Genomic DNA, 23,067 nt, shown 5'->3' with positions numbered 1-23,067 from the left:
AAGTTACAATATAAATGATTTAATGAATTTAAAGTTTTGAAAATTGTAAAATATTTTGAAAAATATAATTGCGTCAAACATTTTGGAGCTCAACAAAACGAGAAGATAAAGTGGAGGCGTATTATCTACCGTATTTTTCTGGTACTCAGGATTTACCCGAAAAGCGTGTGACACCATAAACATATGCAATCATGCAATTTCCTTACCCCAAGTGTTCAAATTTAATCTTATAGGTTTATATTTTTATTTATTAATTTTTGGGGTCCTATGACTTTTGCCAAGTTGCTGATTAAAATGAACAGCTGGAATGATGTGTTCCAACAATTCCTTTTGAGTCTCTCTTAAGAATAAGTGAGATTTGGAGTGAGATTTGGAATTAGGATATCAAGTTATTTTGTTCTTTCCTTATTTATTTTACAATTATTTTCGTACCTAACTTCGATTTTCTCTGATTTTACATAATTGTCAACTCTTTTATTTTATTTTGGTGGGAAAAGAAAATTGTGATTGATTGAGAAGTGGGAGCAACGTGTTGATATTTCAACTGTCTTCCTGGTAGATCTCTCCAAAATTTGGAATACAAATATAAGAATAAGCCACGGTCCAATATTCAAAGCCCACCCCCCCCCCCACCCCCCCAAAAATGCGTAAATATCATTAATCTTCCGGTCCACAATAAGTGATCATTTTATCTTTGGCACATCCATTAAAGAAATACGAACTCCTAAAAAAAAGAAATATATTCAGTAAATTAACCTTAATTAATTGTTACCTTGATACATTAGAATAAGTAAATCAGGGCAAATTTTAAAAAAATAAAATTAATTTATTATTTATTATGTAAATAAATATTTATTTTGGACTAAAATAAAAAAGTAAAATGATCACTTATTGCGGAGCATAGAGAGTAACCATCACTAAATAAATGGACTGCTTTGGGTATGTCAGCTAACAAACCACTTCTAACCGCAATAAGAATGAAAATAATATTACAACAATAATAACAATAGTACTATTCTTTTTCTCTTTTCTTTTCTTTTTAATTATTGTTATTTCTGTGGCTTTCTGACTTAATATTTGTAACAAGAAATAATGCTGGACGAACCTTCTTAGGATCACCGTTAAGAAAGTCTTAGGAAAATAAGCTTCGTCCAAAATATTGAAGTACACTGGCCAGAATTTTGGGAAGTGGACATGGTAAGCGCCAGTACTCTAAGCACAAATATACCATTTCCTGCAGTGCTTGCTATCTCATTTGTGTCCTAACAAATATGATAATTTATGGCTGACACAAGACGATAAAGAAAAAAGAGAAACAGATGTACCCCTAAATAAGAACACCTTCTTTAATATTAGATAGAAACAACTGTTTCTGCCTTTAAACTAAGCATGAGCCAAGAACAACACAATTGAGACAAGAACAAAAAATTTAAGAACTGATAATGTGCTCCCAACTAAGAAAGTTTAGGCTTCTTATATATCAGCAACGTGGTGATAGTTTCAATTCTATTGAGACAAGAAACAGCAGAATTAACACTGTTTCGCCTAAAATGAAATAGGGGTCGAACTTAAAATTATTAATGGGGAAACGCATCGGATTGGTAATGGTCATGATTTGGGTATTTTTAATTAAATGGGTGAGTTTAATTTTATTGCTGAGAAACACACGTGGCAGACTTATAATGTGCCATGAGGCTATTTTTTAAAGTAGTCAGCTTGGTCCGTTAGAGGTAAGAGTATACTTGAGCCAAAGAAAAACGTTAGGGGCATTTATAGCCCAAAAGGTTAACGAAGGGTATTTTTGAGTCATTTTCAATATGTTAAGGACATTTTTTGGTCCTTTTCCGTTGATATTTTTTACCTCGATAACAAAAAGTGTTGAAAAAGTAGTCGACGCTAGAATTTAAAGCGCGTTCGTCAAGATTTCAGTAACTTATGTTGATCCATTAGAATTTGTGGCAAAATCCTAATCATCACCAGAAATTTCAGCCATAATACTGAAAAAATTTGGATTACCCGAATTTTTAGCATTCTAGCTGAATACTTAAAAACATATGAAATATTGGTCTTATATATGATGTACCGTGTTAAGCGTATGGCATGAGTATAAGCACTACCATGCTGGAAGAAAGAAGAGGAAGAACGAAGTTTACCTGATTGAAGAAGAAAAAATATGGGGTCGTGCCATGGGGCTATTTTTTAAAAGTAATCAGCTTGGTCTGTTAGAGGTAAGGGTATACTTGAGCCAAAGAAATACGTTAGGGGCATTTATAGTCTAAAAGGTTAACAAATAATATTTTTGAGCCATTTTCAATACGTTAGGGACATTTTTGGTCCTTTTCCGAAAAATCAATTGTTACAAAAAATATCCTATTTGTGGCATTCTCCCCCTATTTGTAATGCGACGATCTTTTATTTGATCATCCACCGACGACGGAAGGTAACTTCTGCATTAAAACAGGTAAGAGCACTTCTTTGCATCGCGCCTTTCATTTAAAGTTATAAATTATGCAAGTATCTTTTACCGTACTTGTAATAACCAATTTGTCCCACTTAAGTTTGAGTTGGCTTAGGAGGTGCAATCTGGTCCTATTACTACTCCGTGAGAATGGGCGTGGGTTCGTATATTTTACTTCAAAATATTATGTTCAAATTTAAGCCGAAAAATAAGTACTCTGAACCTCGTCCCATAAAGTGGAAGGGAGGGGGTAGATTTCAAAATAATTAGCAATAGTTTGAATCGAAAACATCGAATGACCTTGCACCTTCTCTTATAGAAGTATATTCGCGTTTTTCCATAAAACGGTACAGTTGAATTTGTACGTGATTTATAGACAAGTGAATCGATTTAATCCTAAAATAATAAATAAATTAGATAGAAATGTAAGACTTAGCCTTGAAGTTGGGATAAAATAACAGAAATCTTGGTTCCGGGAGCAGAGCTTCCGGGGGCAGTAATAACAATATGAATAAGCAAGAAAGTAAAATATTATTGAGTTTTTGATAGAATATAGTGTATGCTTGTCAAAAAATTCATGTCCTTTACAATGGTTGGGGAGCTCACTATTTATAGCTGCACCTAGGGAACAATGTACTAGGATCAAGCCCCTCTTAAATAACAATTATTAGGACCATTGAAAAATGTGTAACGGTAGGCAGTGAATGCCATATTCTATGTAACAGATCGTGCACTTAATGATATAGAATATTCTTCATTAAATGTTACCGGGTGGCCGCAAGTGTTTAATTCGCCTTTATGAATACCATTCTCTTCGAGATCGTTGTGTTTGGACCCGACTGTCTTCCACGTGTCGTTTTCTCATGTGATCATTAAATATGAACATATTTTACCATATATATATATATATTTATATTTATAGCATGTGTGTCGTCCTCAACCTTCTCCCATGGAGGAAGCAAGCTCGCTCAATGAAGGAAACACATGGCTGAAGCAGATAGAAAGAGAATTGAGAGAGAAAATATCTGATTTCATTTCTGCTAAAATGAATACAATACAATATATATATACAAGTGTATTATCTAACTTAGCTCATCTCTAGATATGACAGTTGTAATCTAGCTGTCACATTACACTCCAGTAACTAACTAACTGCACATCCTAACACTCCCCCTCAAGCTAGGGGGTGTAAAATGTTAATAACTCCCAGCTTGCCAAGCTAAGAACAATGTTACACCTTACCTAAACCTTTTATCAACAAGTCAGCCTGCTGATCTTTAGATGCAATACAGTGTGTAACGATTGCCCCTTCTTGTCTCTCACAAAATGACAATTAATTTCTATATGCTTAGTTCTCTCACTACTAGAAATTCGCTAAAAACCGACCAAAAAAGCCAACCAACGTTGGTCGGTTATGGCAAATTACCAACCAAAACGCGACCATTACGATGTGGATGGTATTTTGATGGTCGAAATGGCTTACCGACCAAAGTTGGTAGGAAATTACCGACTAACTTTGGTCGGTAGATTAAAACGACCATCTGACAAGTTTAATTACTTACCGACCAACTTTGGTCGAAAACATATTTTATTAATTTAATTTTACCGACCAAAGTTGGTCGGTTTAACTAAATTATATTTTTTTTTATTAATTATTAAAATTTAAAAAAAAATGACCAACTTTGGTCGGTAATTGAAAATATATATTTTTTAAAAATAATTAAAATTAAACATTACCGACCAACTATGGTCGGTAATCTCAATAGTGCAAGCAAAATACCGACCAAAGTTGGTCGGTAATGTTGAATTCTGGGAATTCAATGTTCATTAACCGACTAACTTTGGTCGGTATTTTGGAATAATTTATTTTTTTTATTAAAAACCGACCAACTTTGATCGGTTTTTCTAGGTTTAATTTTGGCATAAAATGCCTGTTTTGGCAGCTACACCACCTGCCAGCATACCAATACAACAACAACAACAACACAACAACACAACAACAACAACAACAACACAACAACAACAACAACAACAACAACAACAACAACAACAACAACAACAACAACAACAACAACAACAACAACAATAACAACCAAAACATTCAATAAATACTTTAAAACTAACAAATTAAAGTTCAATTGAACATAAAAATCCAAAACCAAGTTAAAACTAATTACAACTAGTTCAAAACTGGTTCTATTTGTCTAGTTCAAAGTATATAAAAGTCAAGGGGTGTTTTCTACAACATCATCATCACCGTCTGATGAACTTTCATTTACAAGACGATATAGAGAACGGTCTTGTGAAGTACGGGAAGCACGATCACGGGGAGGACGGGAGGAACGATCATGAGCTGGACGGGAGGAACGATTACGTGGAGGTCGACCCTCTGGAGATGACTCACGAGATCGGGGCAACGGAAAAGCTCCACTAGATAGGAGAGTTCTGATCTGAGCTTGCATGCCAAGGAATTGAGCATCTCTAAGCCTTTCTCTTTCCTTGGCCACTTTTAGCTCTGATGTGAGCTTTGTCACTGTCTCCCGCATAGCGGAAAGGCTCTCCCTATTAAGTTGCTCGCCTTGCGAGGAAGTCCCTATTCCTCGCATTCCACACTTATAGCGATGGAAGGTTTTAGTAGGAAGCCCGTATACCTTTCCCCATTTTGGACCGCCAACAGACTCCAACCATATTCTTTCAGCATCCTCGTCCGAAGGTTGGGTTGGCTCAACCGATTCACCAGCTGGATGACTACGGATGAATTCCTCCACGTTACTTTGGTAGTGACCCTATATTATTTTAAATTAAATCAGTATTTCAAAATTTTTATAAAAGTAAATTATAATACTTAAAGAAAATTGAAAGCTTACATATGCAGTCGAGGCCCGGTCCTCGACCCACTTATCTTGATCCCCCTCTTTCTTCTTCTTCACAATATGTGTCTCCTTGAATAACTCATCATGACTCATTGGATGCCCATACTTCTTTTCCTGAAAACAAATTAATTTAGTTAATAAACAGAATAGATATACTTAGAAAAGTAAAATAATTTAAGCAATTACGTACCAATCTTCTTTTTATTGTCCCTAGGCCGATCGCACCTTCAGTGTGCAAGGAGCCTCCCTTCTCGGATGCGCGAGCTTTCTTTCCTTTTTCGCTCCTCTCTAAGAACTCTGCGGTAAGCCATTGCCTTTGCAAATCATTCCACAAATTCTCAATTAACCAGCCAGGCCTCTTGTTCTTCTTTCTAGCATCCGAGAAAGCATCCGCCAATCTCTTGCGAGCTTTATGATGAAAATTTGTAGCCACTTCCGCGCTATAGCGGTCTTTCCATACACACTTGCTCTGTATTTCAAAAGTTAAATATTAGATGGAAACATCATAAATATAAATTATTAAACTGTTTAAAAGAACATTCATACCTTAAATTGATTGAAAATTTGCTCCTTCAGTGAGAATGGGCAATCAGTCCAAGTCGCATAAGGGTCATCATAAAGCTTTCTGATGGCATTGGTGATTATCCTCGTAGTCTTATTACCCAGCCTGAACCTGTAATTTAATAATAAAAACATATTAATATCTTAGTAAAAATGTTACAAATCAATAGACGCAAAAATAATGAATAACACTTACCCATCACCCTCAGGGACTATCATGATCCTGCCATATCGATCATAATGCACTACCTCGTCATCACCATCCGAAGCATGTGTATCAGAGGCATGTGAAGACGGTGTAGGCGGGTCAGAGCTAATGCCTCGCAGGTGAAGGCCTGCAATAGATGGAGTCGATGATGAAGATGGTTGCGATCCCTGTGACTGCGACATAGCTGGATACGACCCAAGTGGATGTGATACCGATGGCTATGACCCGAGTGGCTGTGACCCGAGTGGCTGTGACATGGATGGATGCGATCCATGTGGCTGTGATATGTAGGGATGTGATCCATGTGGATGTGATGCAGATGGCTGTGAGGCAGCTGGACTGTATGTCGGACGTATAGTCCTATGGCCCTGTAATGGAAGACTGGGTGTCTGAATGAAGGTGTACGGCTCGTGATACTGTGGCAGCTCAGTATAGCCGTATGGTAGAGGATAAGACATAGGCATCTCTGAAAAGGGTGGACAAGAGGGAGTATTATTTTCTACCCTCCTCTTTCCCTTCCTACCCTTTTCTCGACCCCGAGAACTAGTAAGGTCATTGTTACCTTGACCCTTGCCTGCCATCTGCATAATATAATACACATTTAGATTGAAACATATAAGAAACTAGCTATAAAATGAGAGTGCTTTAAAAAACCAACTTTTTAATCCTCATCGACGTATTATTCGTCGTCCGAGAATTCTTCGTCCTCACTTGTTTGAGCTTCATCAATTGATTCTTCGTCCACATTTTCTATAATTGTTACTTCATTTATATCAACTTCTTCCAATATGCGTTCAGGATGTTCCAAATTATTTTCTAACTGATCTTCCACTATTTGGTGAACATTGGAGATATCGTTTTGATATGCAACATCTAACACATTCTCGACTTCCACCCTACCTACAGGCTTAGTTTTTATTACAACCCACCAATCGGACTTATTCCGCCGCAATGGATAAGGAGCATAATACACTTGCCTAACGTTATGTGCAATTATGAAAGGATCATAGCGATCATACTCCCTCGTATGATTAACCTCAATTATGTTGTATTGGTTGTGTACTCTTGTACCTCTTGTTGGATTTGGGTCAAACCACTTGCATCTAAAGAGTATCAATTTCTTATATGGCCAACCTGTATATTCTAGTTGTAATATTTCTTTGACCACACCATAATAATCAATATCTCCAACTTGGTTGCCATCACCACCTTGAACCCACACCCCGCTGTTGTTGCTATTTTTATTTTTAGAGCAATCCTCTGTATGAAACTTATAACCACTCACTACGTACTTAGACATTGTTGTGACCTGAAGCCCAGGTCCCCAAGATATATCTTTCAAAAATTGATTTACACCATTATTTGGATTATTTACCTACATAGAGTTAAAAAAATTCATAAGTTAGCATAACTTATGAATCAATTTTTATACATTCACTACATATATATATATATATATATATATATATATATATATATATATATATATATATATATATATATATATATATATATATATATATATATATATACACACACTTACAAACTGTTTGAACCAAGTATCAAATCTCGTATATACAGCATCATAGCCAAATTGACCCACGAAGTGACTGTGACATACCAAATATTTTTAATAGTTGCATCAATATGTAGTCACAGTAAATTTTATATTTTGATAACTAATAAATCAATACTTACTTGAGAAATGGTACAACTTCGGGACAATTTAGCAACACATGAAGTGTAGCTGACTTTTACTCCATATCACTCAAACTTCTCTTTCTAACATCCTTAGAACATCGGTCTGGTTGATTGAATATGGACATTGGTGGATATAATGGATCATTCACACATTCGACCGTATGCCTATTGGGCCTATTCCTAGAACATGGCACGTTACTCTCAAAATAATAAGAACAAAAATGTGCAGTTTCCTTTGCAAGATAGGCTTCACATATAGATCCTTCAATCTTATTCCTCTACTTAACAAATTATTTGCATTTGCCAATTGTCCTACATAATCTCATGTTAGCCAAGAACATTCAAATAAAATAGAATATTACATCAAACTTATAATATTACCTCTCAAAGGGATACATCCATCTGCATTGAACAGGCCCTCCAAGTCGTGCCTCGTGTACAAGGTGTATTGGAAGGTGTTCCATCACATCAAAGAAACCACATGGGAATATTTTTTCCATCTTACTAGAAATTACACGGATGTTCTGGTCCATCCGAAGTAGGTTTTCTTCCCTTAATGTGGTAGAACACAAGTCTTTGAAAAACAAACTAATCTCTGTGATGGGTTTCCAGATTCTTTCAGGCAAACCACAAAATGCAATAGGCACTAAGGTCTCCATGAAAACATGGCAGTCATGACTTTTCAAATGGCTCAACTTCCCTACCTCCATATCTACTTTTTTTCCAAGATTCGACGCATAACCCTCAGGCATCTTTAATTTCGTAACCCAATCACAAATTTGTCGTCTTTCCTCCAAAGTGAATGTGTAACTTGCTTTGGGCTTGAACACCTTACCATCGTCCATTCTAGCCTTCGGGTTATCTTTTGTCTTACCTTTAACATCCATCACTGTGTTGAACAAATTATCAAAATAATTCTTCTCAATATGCATGACATCAAGGTTGTGTCGGAGAAGATTATCCTTCCAATAAGGCAACTCCCAAAATATACTCTGTTTCGTCCAATTATGATTAACACCATATCCGGGGAATCTATAAGGTGGAGCCTCAGTAACTTTACTGAAGTTCTGGACCCTCTCCCAAATTTCCTCACCTGAAAGTATCGGAGGTGGAGAATCATATTCCACTTTATTCTTTTTGAATGCATTTTTCATCCTTCTAAACTCATGATCATCAGGCAAGAATTGACGGTGACAATCAAACCATGATTGCTTTCGGCCATGTTTCAAAGTGAACGCTTTACTATTTTCTATGCAGTAAGGACAAGCTAGCTTCCCAGTAGTCATCCACCCAGACAACATTCCATACGCAGGAAAATCATTAATAGTCTACATTAAATTAGCACGCAAATTAAAATTTTGCTTGGTTGATATGTCATATGTTTCAACACCATCATACCACAATTGTTTTAGCTCATCAATCAAAGGTTGCAAATATACATCAATCAAACTTTTCGGATTACGTGGACCGAGGATAATACAATTTAAGAATATATATGGACTAGTCATACACAACTCAGGTGGTAGGTTATAAGGTGTAAGAAAGACAGGCCAACATGAATATGGTGTCTCAAATATAGAAAAAGGCGTGAAGCCATCCGCACACAGACCTAACCGAATGTTCCTTGGTTCACTAGAAAAATCTGGATATGTCGTATCAAAGTGCTTCCAAGCTTCTCCATCTGAAGGATGACATATAACACCAGGTGGTCTTCTATTTTCAAAGTGCCATCTCATATGAGGAGCAGAACTCATCGACGCATATAACCTCTTTAACCTAGGTATAAGAGGTAAATAATGCATCGCCTTGACACCGACCATATTCCCGCTGGAAAGCCTCTTGAAACGAGGCTTTTCGCAAAATTTACAACTGTCTAAAGTTGTATCATCTTTATAATATAACATGCAACCATCTTCACAACAATCAATTCTCATTGACAAAAGTCCTAACTTAGAAACCAATCTCTTCGCCTTATAGAAATCACCAGGTAAGTTGATATTAGGGTCAACTAGTTCACTCATAAGGTCAATGAAAGAGTCCATGGCTGCTTGAGAAATATTCCAATTAGATTTGATACTTATTAATCTAACTGCAACAGACAGCTCAGAGTACGAACTTCCTTCACGTAGTGGACGACTAGCTTCCTCTAACTGTTCATAAAAACGTTTTGCATCATCATTAGGAGTTTGTTCAATATTTTTATTGGGCTCACCCCCAAAAGCATCCGCAACCATATCCTGAATTCTAGAATCAAGATTTGTATTCTCCACCGACCTACTACTTTCACCAACAACCATGTTATGAAATATCCCACGGCTACCATCGATCTCTCCATGATTAGTCCACACAAAGTAATTCTCTATAAACCCCTTCCTATAAAGATGAAGCTTAACTTCCTCCGATTTTTTAAACTTCATACAATCGCACCTGACACAAGGGCACCTAATTACTCCTTCACTTTGGTATGGTGGAAGTGACATTGCATGTCTAATAAAGTCATCAACCCCTTCTACAAAATCCTCCCGCAATCCCCGCCGATTAGGATAATTTCTATTGTACATCCAAGTACGATGTTCCATCTATACAAATAAAACAAGAACAAATTAATTTATTCTACAATTATAAATTAATTATATCTTTTTTAGTTAATTCAAGATAATTATTTTTTCCTAATTATACCAATTTATATCCTAAAATTTCAATTCATATCCAAAAGGTCCAATTCATATCCTAAAAGTTCAATTCACAAGAACAAATCCTAAAAACTAAAATTTCAATTCATATCCTACGAGTTTAAACATAAACTAACTAAACTAAAGAAATTCAACCCATACCCTAAAAGTTCGATTCACAAGAACAAATTAATTTATTCTACAATTATAAATTAATTATATCTTTTTTAGTTAATTCAAGATAATTATTTTTTCCTAATTACACCAATTTATATCCTAAAAGTTCAATTCATATCCAAAAGGTCCAATTCATATCTTAAAAGTTCAATTCATATCCTAAAAGTTCAATTCACAAGAACAAATCCTAAAAACTAAAATTTCAATTCATATCCTACGAGTTTAAACATAAACTAACTAAACTAAAGAAATTCAACCCATACCCTAAAAGTTCGATTCACAAGAACAAATTAATTTATTCTACAATTATAAATTAATTATATCTTTTTTAGTTAATTCAAGATAATTATTTTTTCCTAATTACACCAATTTATATCCTAAAATTTCAATTCATATCCAAAAGGTCCAATTCATATCCTAAAAATTCAATTCACAAGAACAAATCCTAAAAACTAAAATTTTCAATTCATATCCTACGAGTTTAAACATAAACTAACTAAACTAAAGAAATTCAACCCATACCCTAAAAGTTCGATTCACAAGAACAAATTAATTTATTCTATAATTATAAATTAATTATATCTTTTTTTAGTTAATTCAAGAAAATTATTTTTTCCTAATTATACCAATTTATATCCTAAAATTTTAATTCATATCCAAAAGGTCCAATTCATATCTTAAAAGTTCAATTCATATCCTAAAAGTTCAATTCACAAGAACAGATCCTAAAAACTAAAATTTCAATTCATATCCTACGAGTTTAAATATAAACTAACTAAACTAAAGAAATTCAACCCATACCCTAAACTAAACTAATTCATAACTAATTGACTAATTAACAAAATTAATTAGTTAATAAAATTAATTAACAAAACTAATTAAAACAAGACCTAAACCCTAATCCTCAATAAAATGTAATGTTCAAATAATTGAAACACTAATCAATTGAAACTAATTCATAACTAATTAACAAAACCTAGAAATAATAAATAAATGGGTTGTAATTCAAACCTAGAATTTTTAGGAGATGGAGAAGGAGAGGGGCGGCAGTGGCAGTGGCAGCGGCGATGGCGAGGGCTGGACGGCGAGGGCGAGGGCTGGGAGAAGGAGAGGGGAAAGTTTTGAGTGAAGAGGGAAAAATTTCAGAGAAATGGGGGTTTTTCCCGTTTTTCAATTCTCTGATTTCAGAATTACCGATCAAAGTTGGTCGGTAATTTTGGTCGGTACATTAAGTGTTGACCGTTTGACCAAAAACCGACCAACTTTGGTCGGTTTTTTAAAAAAAAAAATTAAATTCTTTTTTTTTTGTGTGTTTTCTTCTTAAAATATTATAAACTATAAAAAAATATTATAAACTACAAGTATTTATTTTATTTAACTATGCAATAATTATAAATAATTATAAACTATAAGCATAATCTTTATAAATAATTATATTAACTATTTAATTTTAATAAATTATAATAGCATCTATCTAAGTAAATTTTCTAAGTTATAATTAAGTATGTGAGTAATTTCTCTCACACACACATACATTATATTGTAATTGATGCTAATAACTTCTTTTTTCATTCGTTCATCACTAATAATGCATGACATAGATTAATCGATATATAGGTCGAAACGTTTTGATGAATCATCGATTAATATTCATCGATACATCTAAGTAAGTTATAAGTCGATGAATCAATTTACAAATAGATATATTTGATGATAAAGTATATATACTAATTAGTATCTTCCCAAGTCTATCCCTAAAAGAACCCGACCCTGTGGTCCTAGCGCTTCGTGTTCTTATATATATATATATACACACACAAACACACTTCGCTGTAATACTTTAACTATATATATAGCTTGTTATAGTATATGTTAGTGCGTATATATATAGCTTGTTAAAGTTTGACCATGTTTGACCTATTAATTTAACTCGTTTACTTAATACTAATATCTTCTTTCGTTTATTTAATTTGTGATCCATATATATATATATATATATATATATATATGTTTAGTATTAATTCTTTTATTTTTCATTCATTCATCACTAATAATGCATGGCATAGCTAGATTAATCGATATAAGTCGAGATGTTTTGTTTTTACTATTAGTCGATATAGGTCAAACGTTTTATTTTTAATATTCATCGATGCATCTAAGTAAGTTATAAGTCGATGAATCAATATACAAATAGCATGTTATATATAGTATATGTTAGTGTATTCATTATTTGTATTACAAAAGTGTTAACGAATTACATTTATATTATTTAGATAGTAAATATAAAAGTAATTCGAAAGTTTGATCAATGTTGACGTAATAACCGACCAACTTTGGTCGGTTATTTTGCAGAAAATAACAATTACCGACCAAAGTTGGTCGGTAAATGCTTCCCCTACATTAACCGACCAACGTTGGTCGGTAATTTTAAATATAAATTCTTAAATATTATAAAATATTTTAAATAATAAAATAATTATTAAAATTTAAAAAATTGGATCCAGATTACCGACCAACGTTGGTCGGTAATTCAAAATTTTCTTGTCTGACCAGCTGGGTCAATTCGTTGACCAATTTACCGACTAACGTTGGTCGGTATTTAGTTTTAAAAAATATATAAAAAAAATTCCCCAGTTTCCGTCCAACCTGGACGGTTTTTGGTCGCTTTTTTTGACCGACCAACGTTGGTCGGAAATAGTTGGTCGATTTTTAGCAGATTTTTAGTAGTGTCTCGTGAAATATAGGATTTGTTGCTATCTGTAGTGCTGCTTTACTATCACAAAAAAGTCTACTAGTTGTTTAATTGATACATTTAGTTCTGCAAACAACCCTAGTAGCCATGTTACCTCTGATGTAACTGCTGCCAAGCTTCTGTACTCTGCTTCTGCAAAGCTTCTTGATACAGTTTGTTATTTTTTCGACTTCCAAGATATAAGAGATTCTCCAAATTTTACTATGAAACCAGTCACTGATCTCCTAGTATTGGGGCAAGCTGCCCAGTCTGCATCACAAAAGCATGTCAAACTGTCTGCCTGTTTGCTGCTCATAAGAACTCCCATTCCTGATGCTTGCTTTTGTACTTCACCACTCGAACAGTTGCATCCCAGTGTGACCTCTTTGATGCTTGCATGAATTGACTTAATGTCTGCACTATTTAGCTTAAGTCCTGTCTTGTTATTGTCAAATACAATAGCCTCCCAATTAATCTTTGGTAAGCTGTTATATCATCTAATGCATCATCTCCTATTATTCCTGCATTTGCATCAAATTCCAGAGAAGTGAACTTCTGGTTCAAATCTACTGGTGTTGCAGCTGGTTTGGTACCTCATAATCCAAGATCTGAGATTAGTTGGAGTGCATACTTTCTCTGATTTAATAGGATTCCTTTGTCTGATCTTGCAACTTCTATTCCCAAGAAATATCTTAACTCTCTAAGGTCTTTTACCTTGAACTTCTGATGCAGAACATCTTTTGCTTCTTGTATGAATCTGTTGCTACTTCCTCTAATCAGCAAATCATCCACATAAATTAGAATTGCCACAAAGTCATCTCCACTTCTTTTAGTGAACAATGAATAGTCATATAAACTCTGTTTGTATCCTGCTTCTGTGAGCTTTATGTTCCACTGCCTTGAGGCTTGTTTTAGCCCATATAGTGACTTCATAAGCTTGCAAACCTTGGTATCCCCTTGTCTTCTAAATCCCTGAGGAAGTTCCATGTATACTTCCTCTTCCAAATCTCCTTGTAAGAATGCATTGAATACATCCATCTTATACATAATCCATTCTTTTGTGGCTGCAAATGCAATGACTGCTCTAATAGTTACCATTTTGGATACTGGAGAAAAGGTTTCACGATAGTCCAACCCTTCATTTTGGTTGTAATCTTTGGCCACCAATCTAGCCTTGAACCTTTCTACTTCTTTATTTGCTTTGTATTTGATCTTGTAAACCCACTTTGATCCAACAACATTCCCTTTAGGAAAGTCAACAACCTCTCATGTATGGTTGTATTCTATTTGCTTTAATTTCCTTCTGAATTGCTTCCATCCACTTCCTGTCCTTTGAGGCTTCCTTGAAATTCCGTGGCTCTGTCAGTGCTAAGATTTTGGCTAAGAAGCACCTGTATTTTTGTGTCACATTATCATAACACATGTAATCAACTATAGAGTAAAGTGTTTCTCTATTTGCCTTCTTGATGGTCATGTAATCTTGAAGCCACAATCGTGCTTTAGTAGTTCTTCCTGATTTCCTCAAGGTCTTAGAAATATCAACTGTAGTTGTAGGAGTAAGGCCAACAATTTATGTATCAAGATTATTAAGTTGTAGTGTTGTATCTGCAGCAAGGTCTGATTGTGTCTCCCTTCATCTGATCCCGAGTCTAAAGCAGTTAGAAAACTGTCTTCAAGCTCATCAGAAGAAGAAGAATTGTTCTCTTCTGCATTACCTGTTGTATCATGGTCAGCCAATGTATTTTGAGTGTGCTCATCTAGAGTATCTGTTGAATCATGAGCAGGATCCAAGGGGGTTTGAGTTTGAGCTATTTGAGTTTGCTGATTTTCATGATCATCATAGTGCCCAGCTTCCTCATGATCATCCAGTCACCCCCTATCATGAGGTCTTGTAAATGCAGGCAGTTCAACACTGAATGGAAAAGAGACAGATATGTCCTTCTTGAATGGAAAAATGTGTTCTTTGAACACAACATCCCGACTCACAAGAAGATTTTTGGACTCCAAATCCAGCAACATGTAGCCCTTTTGAGTTGTATAATAGCTAAGGAACACAATAGATGTGGCTCTAAGTGAAAATTTGTCCTGTTTAGGCAAGTTGACTGTATAACACAAGCAGCCAAATACCCTTAAATGTTCCAAGGAAGGTGATCTTCCATACAGCATTTCAAATGGGCATTTCCCATTGAGCACAGTAGTTGGAAGTCTGTTGATGACATAGACAACAACCTCTATACATTATCCCCAGAATCTGGTGGGAGTTCCTGCTTGAAACTTAAGTGCTCTTGCAACATCAAGTATGTGTCTATGTTTACGTTCAACAACTCCATTTTGTTGTGGTGTATAAGCACAACTGCTTTGATGTATGATTCCATAAGAATCTAACAGTTCATTGCACTTGACATTGAGGAACTCAGTACCATTATCACTTCTAATTATCTTTACAATGGCAGAGAACTGTGTTTTAAGCATAGGAAGAAATTTCTTTAGAATAACAATCACATCAATCTTAAATTGTAGCAAGAATACCCAAGTATATCTTGACATATTATCAACAATGGTTAAGAAATACTGCTTCTTATGATAAGTAGGGATCTTATAAGGTCCCCAAACATCTATATGTAACAGTTTTAGAACATGTGAACTCTTAGAAGTACTGCTAGAAAATGGCAACCTACTCTGCTTAGCTAGTGGGCATATTGCACAATCAGTGATTGAGCTAACATCTGTTATTGTATTTTATAAGAAGTTTATATGCTTCATAGTGCTCACTGAAGGGTGTCCAAGTCTTGCATGCCACAACATTCCATCTGTCTGTTCACTTTGCACAGCTGCAGCCATGACTGATTCTTTTGCCACTTTATTGAGAAAATTCTTTACTATGTACAACCCTCTTTTCTCTCTACCAATCCCCCTCACCCTGCCATTGTAAAAGTCCCGAAAGATGCAAAAGTTAGGAAAGAAATTGACAAAGCAAGAGAGATCCCTGGTCAGTTTTGAGACTGAGAGCAAATTAAATTTGAAATTAGTAACAAACAGTACATTCTGCACACTCATGTTATCCAAAAATTCTGCAACTCCTATATGAGTAATAGTTATTTTCTTACCAGTAGGTAAATTAACTTGTTCTCTATTTTGTGGATTAAGCTTCATATTTGTGTTTAACAGTTCTACACTCGCAATAATATGATGTGAGGCACCTGAGTCAACTATCCACTTACTATATTTTAAATCTGCCATAAGTGTAGTGATTATACCTGTCTTGCTTCCTTGTGAATCATCAGCTCTTTTGTTCAGCATGGTGAGTATCTGATCATACTGATCTTTGGTGAAGAAATATCCATCTCCAGTGTTGTTACCTTCCTTTACGAATGCTTTGTTGTCTAAATCCACATTACTGATTACATTGTTGGCTGAGTACTTCTTTCTTCCTTTAAAATCTGTAGGGTATCCCACCAATTTGTAACAATTCTCCTTCAGGTGCCCTTTCATATTGCAGTATTCATACTGCATAAAAGGTTTCTTTCCTTTATAGGGCTGTCCTCGACTTACTTGCATTTCCAAAGGATCAGACTTCTCAAGACCAGCAGAATTAAACCTTTGGCTTTCATCCTCAACAATCATTGCATAGGCTTGATTTAGGGTTGGTTCAACAGTTTTCATGAGTATTTGTCTCCTTGCCTGATCATATGAGTCATTAAGTCCACTCAAAAACTGAAGCAACCTCTGCGTATGAAAATGCTCTATGTTTTCCTTTGATTTTGCACAACCACATCCTAGTGAAGGAACCAAGGCATCGTACTCTGCCCACAATTCCTTCAGCTTTGTGAAGTATGTGAAACTGAATCTGTACGTACCTTGAGTTATTGTAGCAATTTTCCTATGCAATTGGAAAATTCTAACTCGATTCACCTTATCAAATCTTTCTCACAAATCCTCCCAGACTAGGTGCGTATTTGACGCATAGACAATACCACTAAGAAGGTCCGGTGACACAATGTTCATGATCCAGGAAAGTACAATAGCATTGCATGTTTCCCAATCTTCATAGAGCTCAGTCTTAAACGAGTCCTTTTTGCATGTGCCTAATACGAACCCTAATTTTTTCTTAGCTTGTAAAGCTATTCGCATCGATCTACGCCAAATACCATAATTCTCTGATCCAGTGAGTTTGACAGGAATCAGAATAGAACCTGGTGTGTCTGAAGGATGTACGAACAGAGGATGAGAGTGATCGATTTTTTCTGCTGCCATTGTTAAGTTTCAGAAATTGAGCTTCGAAGATGACGATCTCTGAATCTACTCAAAAAACGAGCTGAATTTGCTGAAATTCCAGTCTCTATTGCTTTGATACCAAGAGAATTTACAGCGTGTGTGTCGTCCTCAAGCTTCTCACATGGAGGAAGCAAGCTCGCTCAATGAAGGAAACACATGGCTGAAGCAGATAGAGAAAGAATTGAGAGAGAAAATATCTGATTCCATTTCTGCTAAAATGAATACAATACAATGTATATATACACGTGTATTATCTAACTTAGCTCATCTCTAGATATGACAGCTGTAATCTAGTTGTCACATTACATTCCAGTAACTAACTAACTGCACATCCTAACATAATGTCAATTAAATCTTTAGGACAGATGAAAATTGAAATAGCCTGCGTAACGAAGATAGCTTTAACATTTAGAAAACTGAGTCGAAGATAGATATAATCAGTCAAATCCAATTACTTAGAAGTTCAATGCGCTAAAATTTAAATTTACTAACAATATATAGAAAAGGTTATCTATCATTAAAATTTCGTGTGGGACTTGAAAGTCTTATTCATTCTATTTATTTGATGGCCAACTCAAGCTGTTTTATAACGAACCTTGTGCCAACTTGCCGTCACCACATTTTGCAGATCCATGTTTCAAACACTTCTCCTCTTTGCCTTAAATTAGTCTTTCACGCAATCGTGAGGATGAGTTTTGGACAATAATTAGAGACCATATTCAAAGATGTATTATTTATATTTTTAAATAAATAGAAGAAAAAGAATAGCTAGCTAAGACAGATGATAAATCTTTTTTTTTTTTAACAAAAAATGAAATAAAATATTGCCGCCTTGTGGCTTTCTTATGGCTTTCTTAAGTTTACAAGACCATTACTATATAAAAGGAACACTTCTGATTCTTGTCTCCGTCATATTCTCGAAGTGTTAACTCATAGAGTTGTGATTTTTCCTGTTTTTGGCAATATATGGCGCCTCATCAGGTTTTCTTGTTTGCATGCGCCATTGCTCTTGTGGCTTCTTTATCAATGGTTTCTTCTGAAGTTATCGAGCATTCTTTTCATGTAACTAATTCTCTTCTCTATTCCCATGCAAACTAGGTTCTCCATTTTTCATGATCATCCTCTGGTATTGAGAAAACAAGCATGAATATTGGACATTGTGTTCACAGAAATTGGCCTTTGTTCTATCTTATATGTCACTCTTTCTGTTTTAAAACGGATGACACTTTTTATATGTGGTAACTTTTTTCAAAATTTATTCTTAATGACATCATACAAATGTCATGCATGTTTAAAATTACATATTTTAAGGGTACCTTTGATATGTGCCTAAAGTATTTTTTCTTTAGTTCTTAAACCCTGTCTCCAATCAAAACTGCCTTCTTCGATCGGCATGTTGGTTTTTTAGCCTTGCACCATACGAAGCATCGATATCTTAGGCATGAAATTGTTGGTTTAATAAGTACATTTCTTTCATAAAGCTTTTTTTTTTCCTTTCTCTTCCACCCTATATAAAAAATTTCTTCATAATACTAATTTGGATGCATGCATCCAGTTTATATATACAATCATTTGTTGTTACATCAATATACATGTCATACTCTTTGCACCTCGTTTAACTGTACAAAGGGCAGCCTGGTGTAATACAATCATTTGTTGTTTCCATGGCTTAAATCCATGACCTCCTAGTCATATGACAGCAACTTTACTAATTACGTCAAGGCTCGTTTAACTGTACAAAGGAAAAGAAAAAATATGGGAACTTTTGCGTTTATTTGGTAAAAATTGTCTGAATGATATGTTTATGTGTTTCCTTGTTGTAGGTGCAAAACCTTACTGTAAACAGGTTATGCCGTAGACAAGTGATCACTGCAGTAAATGGAAGTCTTCCTGGCCCAACGCTGCGTGTTCGAGAGGGCGACACCCTTGTCGTTCATGTCTTCAATAAATCACCATACGATCTCACCATTCATTGGTTTGTCCTTCACTTTTAACTTAAGAAATTTGCCAAATGTAAATAATTTAACTAGTTGTAATAAGTTACTTGCTACAGTTTAAAACATGTGTCCACAGTAAGGATCTTGACATGTCAAATTTGTTTGTTTTTTCCCCTTCAAATTTCCTTTTCACCATCAGTTTTAATTTTTGGTCTCGTGATGTCTCAATCGTGCAAAGTAGTTGGTTTTTTATACATGTAAAAACAAGGAGAATTTGAACATTTATATTATTAATTACTGATCTTATTCATTGATACACGGTGGATTCACGGAATCAAATCTTGGTGTTGAAATTTAAAAATACCATCTAAGATAACGTCACTCATCAATAATTTACTTTATAGTTAGTTAAAGAAACTATTAAAAAAGAACCAAATTTAAAAGTACTATCTTGTTACATGCATGGACTGACGTAATTTATTTGTATCACTTACTATTTAATTAATTTAATATGTATTAAATGCTTAAAAGATTTTAATAAAACTATATATATTAGTGTTGTGTAACCAATTTTGGTTCTTTTCCTGGTTGTTGATTCAAACATGGTTGTAGTTAATTAACTTTTATGAATAGTAAATAACTTGATAGTAAAAAAAAGAAAACATTTTAACAGCTGTTTTATTTATGTATGTTATACGTATGTAGGCATGGAGTTTTCCAGCTATTGAGTGGGTGGGCAGATGGACCCGAGTTTGCGACCCAGTGCGCGATCCGACCCGGGAAAAGCTACACGTACAGGTTTAACCTAACGGGACAGGAAGGAACTCTGTGGTGGCACGCACACGTGTCATGGCTACGAGCCACGGTTCATGGCGCCCTTATAATTCGCCCCAAATATGGTCGCTCTTTTCCTTTCCCTAAACCTTACAGAGAAGTCCCCATCCTCTTAGGTACTTAACCCTTTTTTTACTCCGATTTTTTTTTTAATTAGCTTATATGATGTCGGGTTTAAGTTATATGCACGGGCATTTGAAAGCAATTTTACATCGTAAAAGTTAATTTAGTTTATATATGTTACTTGATTGAATCAGATCCTATAAATTATTTTCTGATAAAAATTATGTATTAAAAATGTGGTTGTAGGAGAATGGTGGAATTCCAATGTTGTGGATGTGGAGAATGAAGGGCTAGCTACTGGAGCTGCACCTAATAACTCAGATGCTTACACCATTAATGGCCAGCCAGGCGATCTTTACCCTTGCTCTTCTAATAGTAAGAAATATATACCATGAATAAATATTTCATTTTCTTTAGAACATAATCTTGTTAGTATTTTTTTTCCAATGTGGCTAACTTGGGTTTTGTTTTTCATTTCCATTATTAGAAACATATAAGCTAATAGTGAAACAAGGAAAAACATATCTCCTTCGCATCATCAATGCTGCACTCAATAACCAGCTCTTTTTCAAGATTGCCAATCATAACATGAAAGTTGTCGCGATAGATGCTGCTTATACCAACCCATATATCACTGATGTAGTTGTTGTTGCACCTGGCCAAACGACTGATGTCCTCCTAACTGCCAATCAAGCACCTGCATCCTACTACATGGCTGCAAATCCCTATGTTAGCGTCGCCGGGGTACCATTCGACAACACTACTACCACCGGAATCATTGTCTATGAAGGTATTGATCTAGTCATCTTTTAAGATTTAAGTTATATACATTGACAGTATAAATTGTTTTAACTGCTAACGTAATTTAATATGTTATATCATGTAATTGGGGGAAGTATACAAATAGTCATTCTTAGGACTATTTAAGAATTAGCCAGTACTTATTATGTCATGAAAAATTGAAATAAAACTTTTAATTTCAGGACACAAATGTCTTGAAAATTGAACCGAAAAACTGAAATTCATGACATATTGGTTAATTCCTAATAGCCGCCCATTAGAGAGGCTACTTCGTGTCCTTTTTCAAGTATTATAGAAAGCCTATAATTGTCTTCTAATTGACCAGATTTTGTAAATATTTTCTAAACCATCGGTAAATAAATAAATTTTGTCATCTTAGAGTTGTTTTATTAAGATTTGTTTTTTGTATGAAGGTGCAAACCCATCATCAACTCCAAAAATGCCAATCTTGCCAGCCTTCAACGACACACCAACAGCCCATAAATTCTTCACCAATCTGACTGGGCTCGTAAGTGGGCCATTTTGGATTCCTCCCCCTCGCCAAGTAGACGAGCAAATGTTTATAACTATTGGATTGGGCCTAGTTGCTTGTGGAAAAGCAGGAAATGCAACATGTGCAGGCCCAAATGGGCAACGATTAGCTGCAAGCATGAACAATGCATCTTTCCAATTCCCCACTAAAATGTCAATGTTAGAAGCATTTTTCAACAATGTGAATGGAATTTACACTACTGATTTTCCAGACCAACCACCATTGAAGTTTGATTATACAAATCCTAATAATAGCTTTAATCCTGCTATTATAATGACTACAAAGTCCACAAAGGTGAAGAAACTAAAGTTCAATGCCACAGTTGAGATTGTAATGCAAAATACTGCTTTGATTGGTGTAGAAAACCATCCAATTCACTTGCATGGATTCAATTTTCATGTCTTGGCTCAAGGCTTTGGCAACTACAACCCTACAATTGACCGAAAGAAATTTAACCTTTTTAATCCACAAGAGCGCAACACTATAGCTGTCCCCGTTGGAGGATGGGCTGTTGTAAGATTCCGAGCTAACAATCCAGGTAAAATATACACTTCAACATTTACTTGTTTCCGTTTGCAAAAGGGACAATCTAATTATCAAAAAACTTATTACCATCTCCCGCTTTACTTTTTAGTTCGTCCAAAAAAGAATCATCTTTATATATTTAGAAACAACTTAAGTTGTGCCAGATACATTGCAGCACAGCAGAGAGAGTATTAAATTTTTCTTTGACTGTAAACATTAGATACGAACTAACATAATAAGAATTAATTAAACTTTATAAAGGGATAAATAACAAGAGTCATGTTGGTGAAGATTGACCTTTTTTTTAACTTCTTATTTGGCTATTAACAGGAGTATGGTTGATGCATTGTCATTTGGATGTTCATTTGCCTTGGGGTTTAGCAACAGCATTTGTTGTTGAGAATGGACCAACACTATCAACTAGGCTACCTCCACCTCCACCAGATCTACCAAAATGCTCATCCCCATGATAGTGTTTTACTTTTTCCTTAGTTTATTATTTTATTCAATCTTGTTATTTCCAATTGTACTAAGAGTCGGATCAGCTACCTTTTTCTCATTTCAACATGACAAGGGTTGTACTTGTATGTAGCTATATCATTCTTTAAGATTTTGTTCAATGTACTGAATCTTTCTTATTTCAAGATTGTGAAGCTATACTTCAAAATTATTCTACTTTTTGGCAAAGCAGTAAAAAATAAACCTCGGATGGTAACCAC

The 23,067-nt window shown here is 34.9% G+C and overlaps 1 protein-coding gene across 2 annotated transcripts; it reads left to right on the top strand.

The window, feature by feature from the left end:
• Positions 1-2,017: 2,017 nt before the first annotated feature.
• LOC104120003 (laccase-7-like) lies at positions 2,018-23,015 on the top strand. 2 transcript variants are annotated; one of them, XM_070174817.1, is made up of 7 exons: positions 2,018-2,228; positions 19,480-19,631; positions 20,299-20,543; positions 20,737-20,865; positions 20,978-21,280; positions 21,705-22,361; positions 22,679-23,015. In XM_070174817.1, exons 1-7 carry the CDS (start codon positions 2,187-2,189, stop codon positions 22,816-22,818), a joined length of 1,668 nt encoding a protein of 555 aa, XP_070030918.1. In that variant the 5' UTR covers positions 2,018-2,186; the 3' UTR covers positions 22,819-23,015. The 2 variants fall into 2 exon arrangements, with proteins under 2 accessions (XP_070030918.1, XP_009629941.1); XM_009631646.3 differs by lacking the exon at positions 2,018-2,228 and adding an exon at positions 18,585-18,718.
• The last annotated feature ends 52 nt before the right edge of the window (positions 23,016-23,067 follow it).

Source organism: Nicotiana tomentosiformis, chromosome 5 (genome assembly GCF_000390325.3).
Source record: "Nicotiana tomentosiformis chromosome 5, ASM39032v3, whole genome shotgun sequence".
In the NCBI taxonomy this organism is placed as follows: domain Eukaryota; kingdom Viridiplantae; phylum Streptophyta; class Magnoliopsida; order Solanales; family Solanaceae; genus Nicotiana; species Nicotiana tomentosiformis.
The sequence above is the reverse complement of the archived record's forward strand: the minus strand, read 5'-3'. Positions and strand labels throughout refer to the sequence as shown.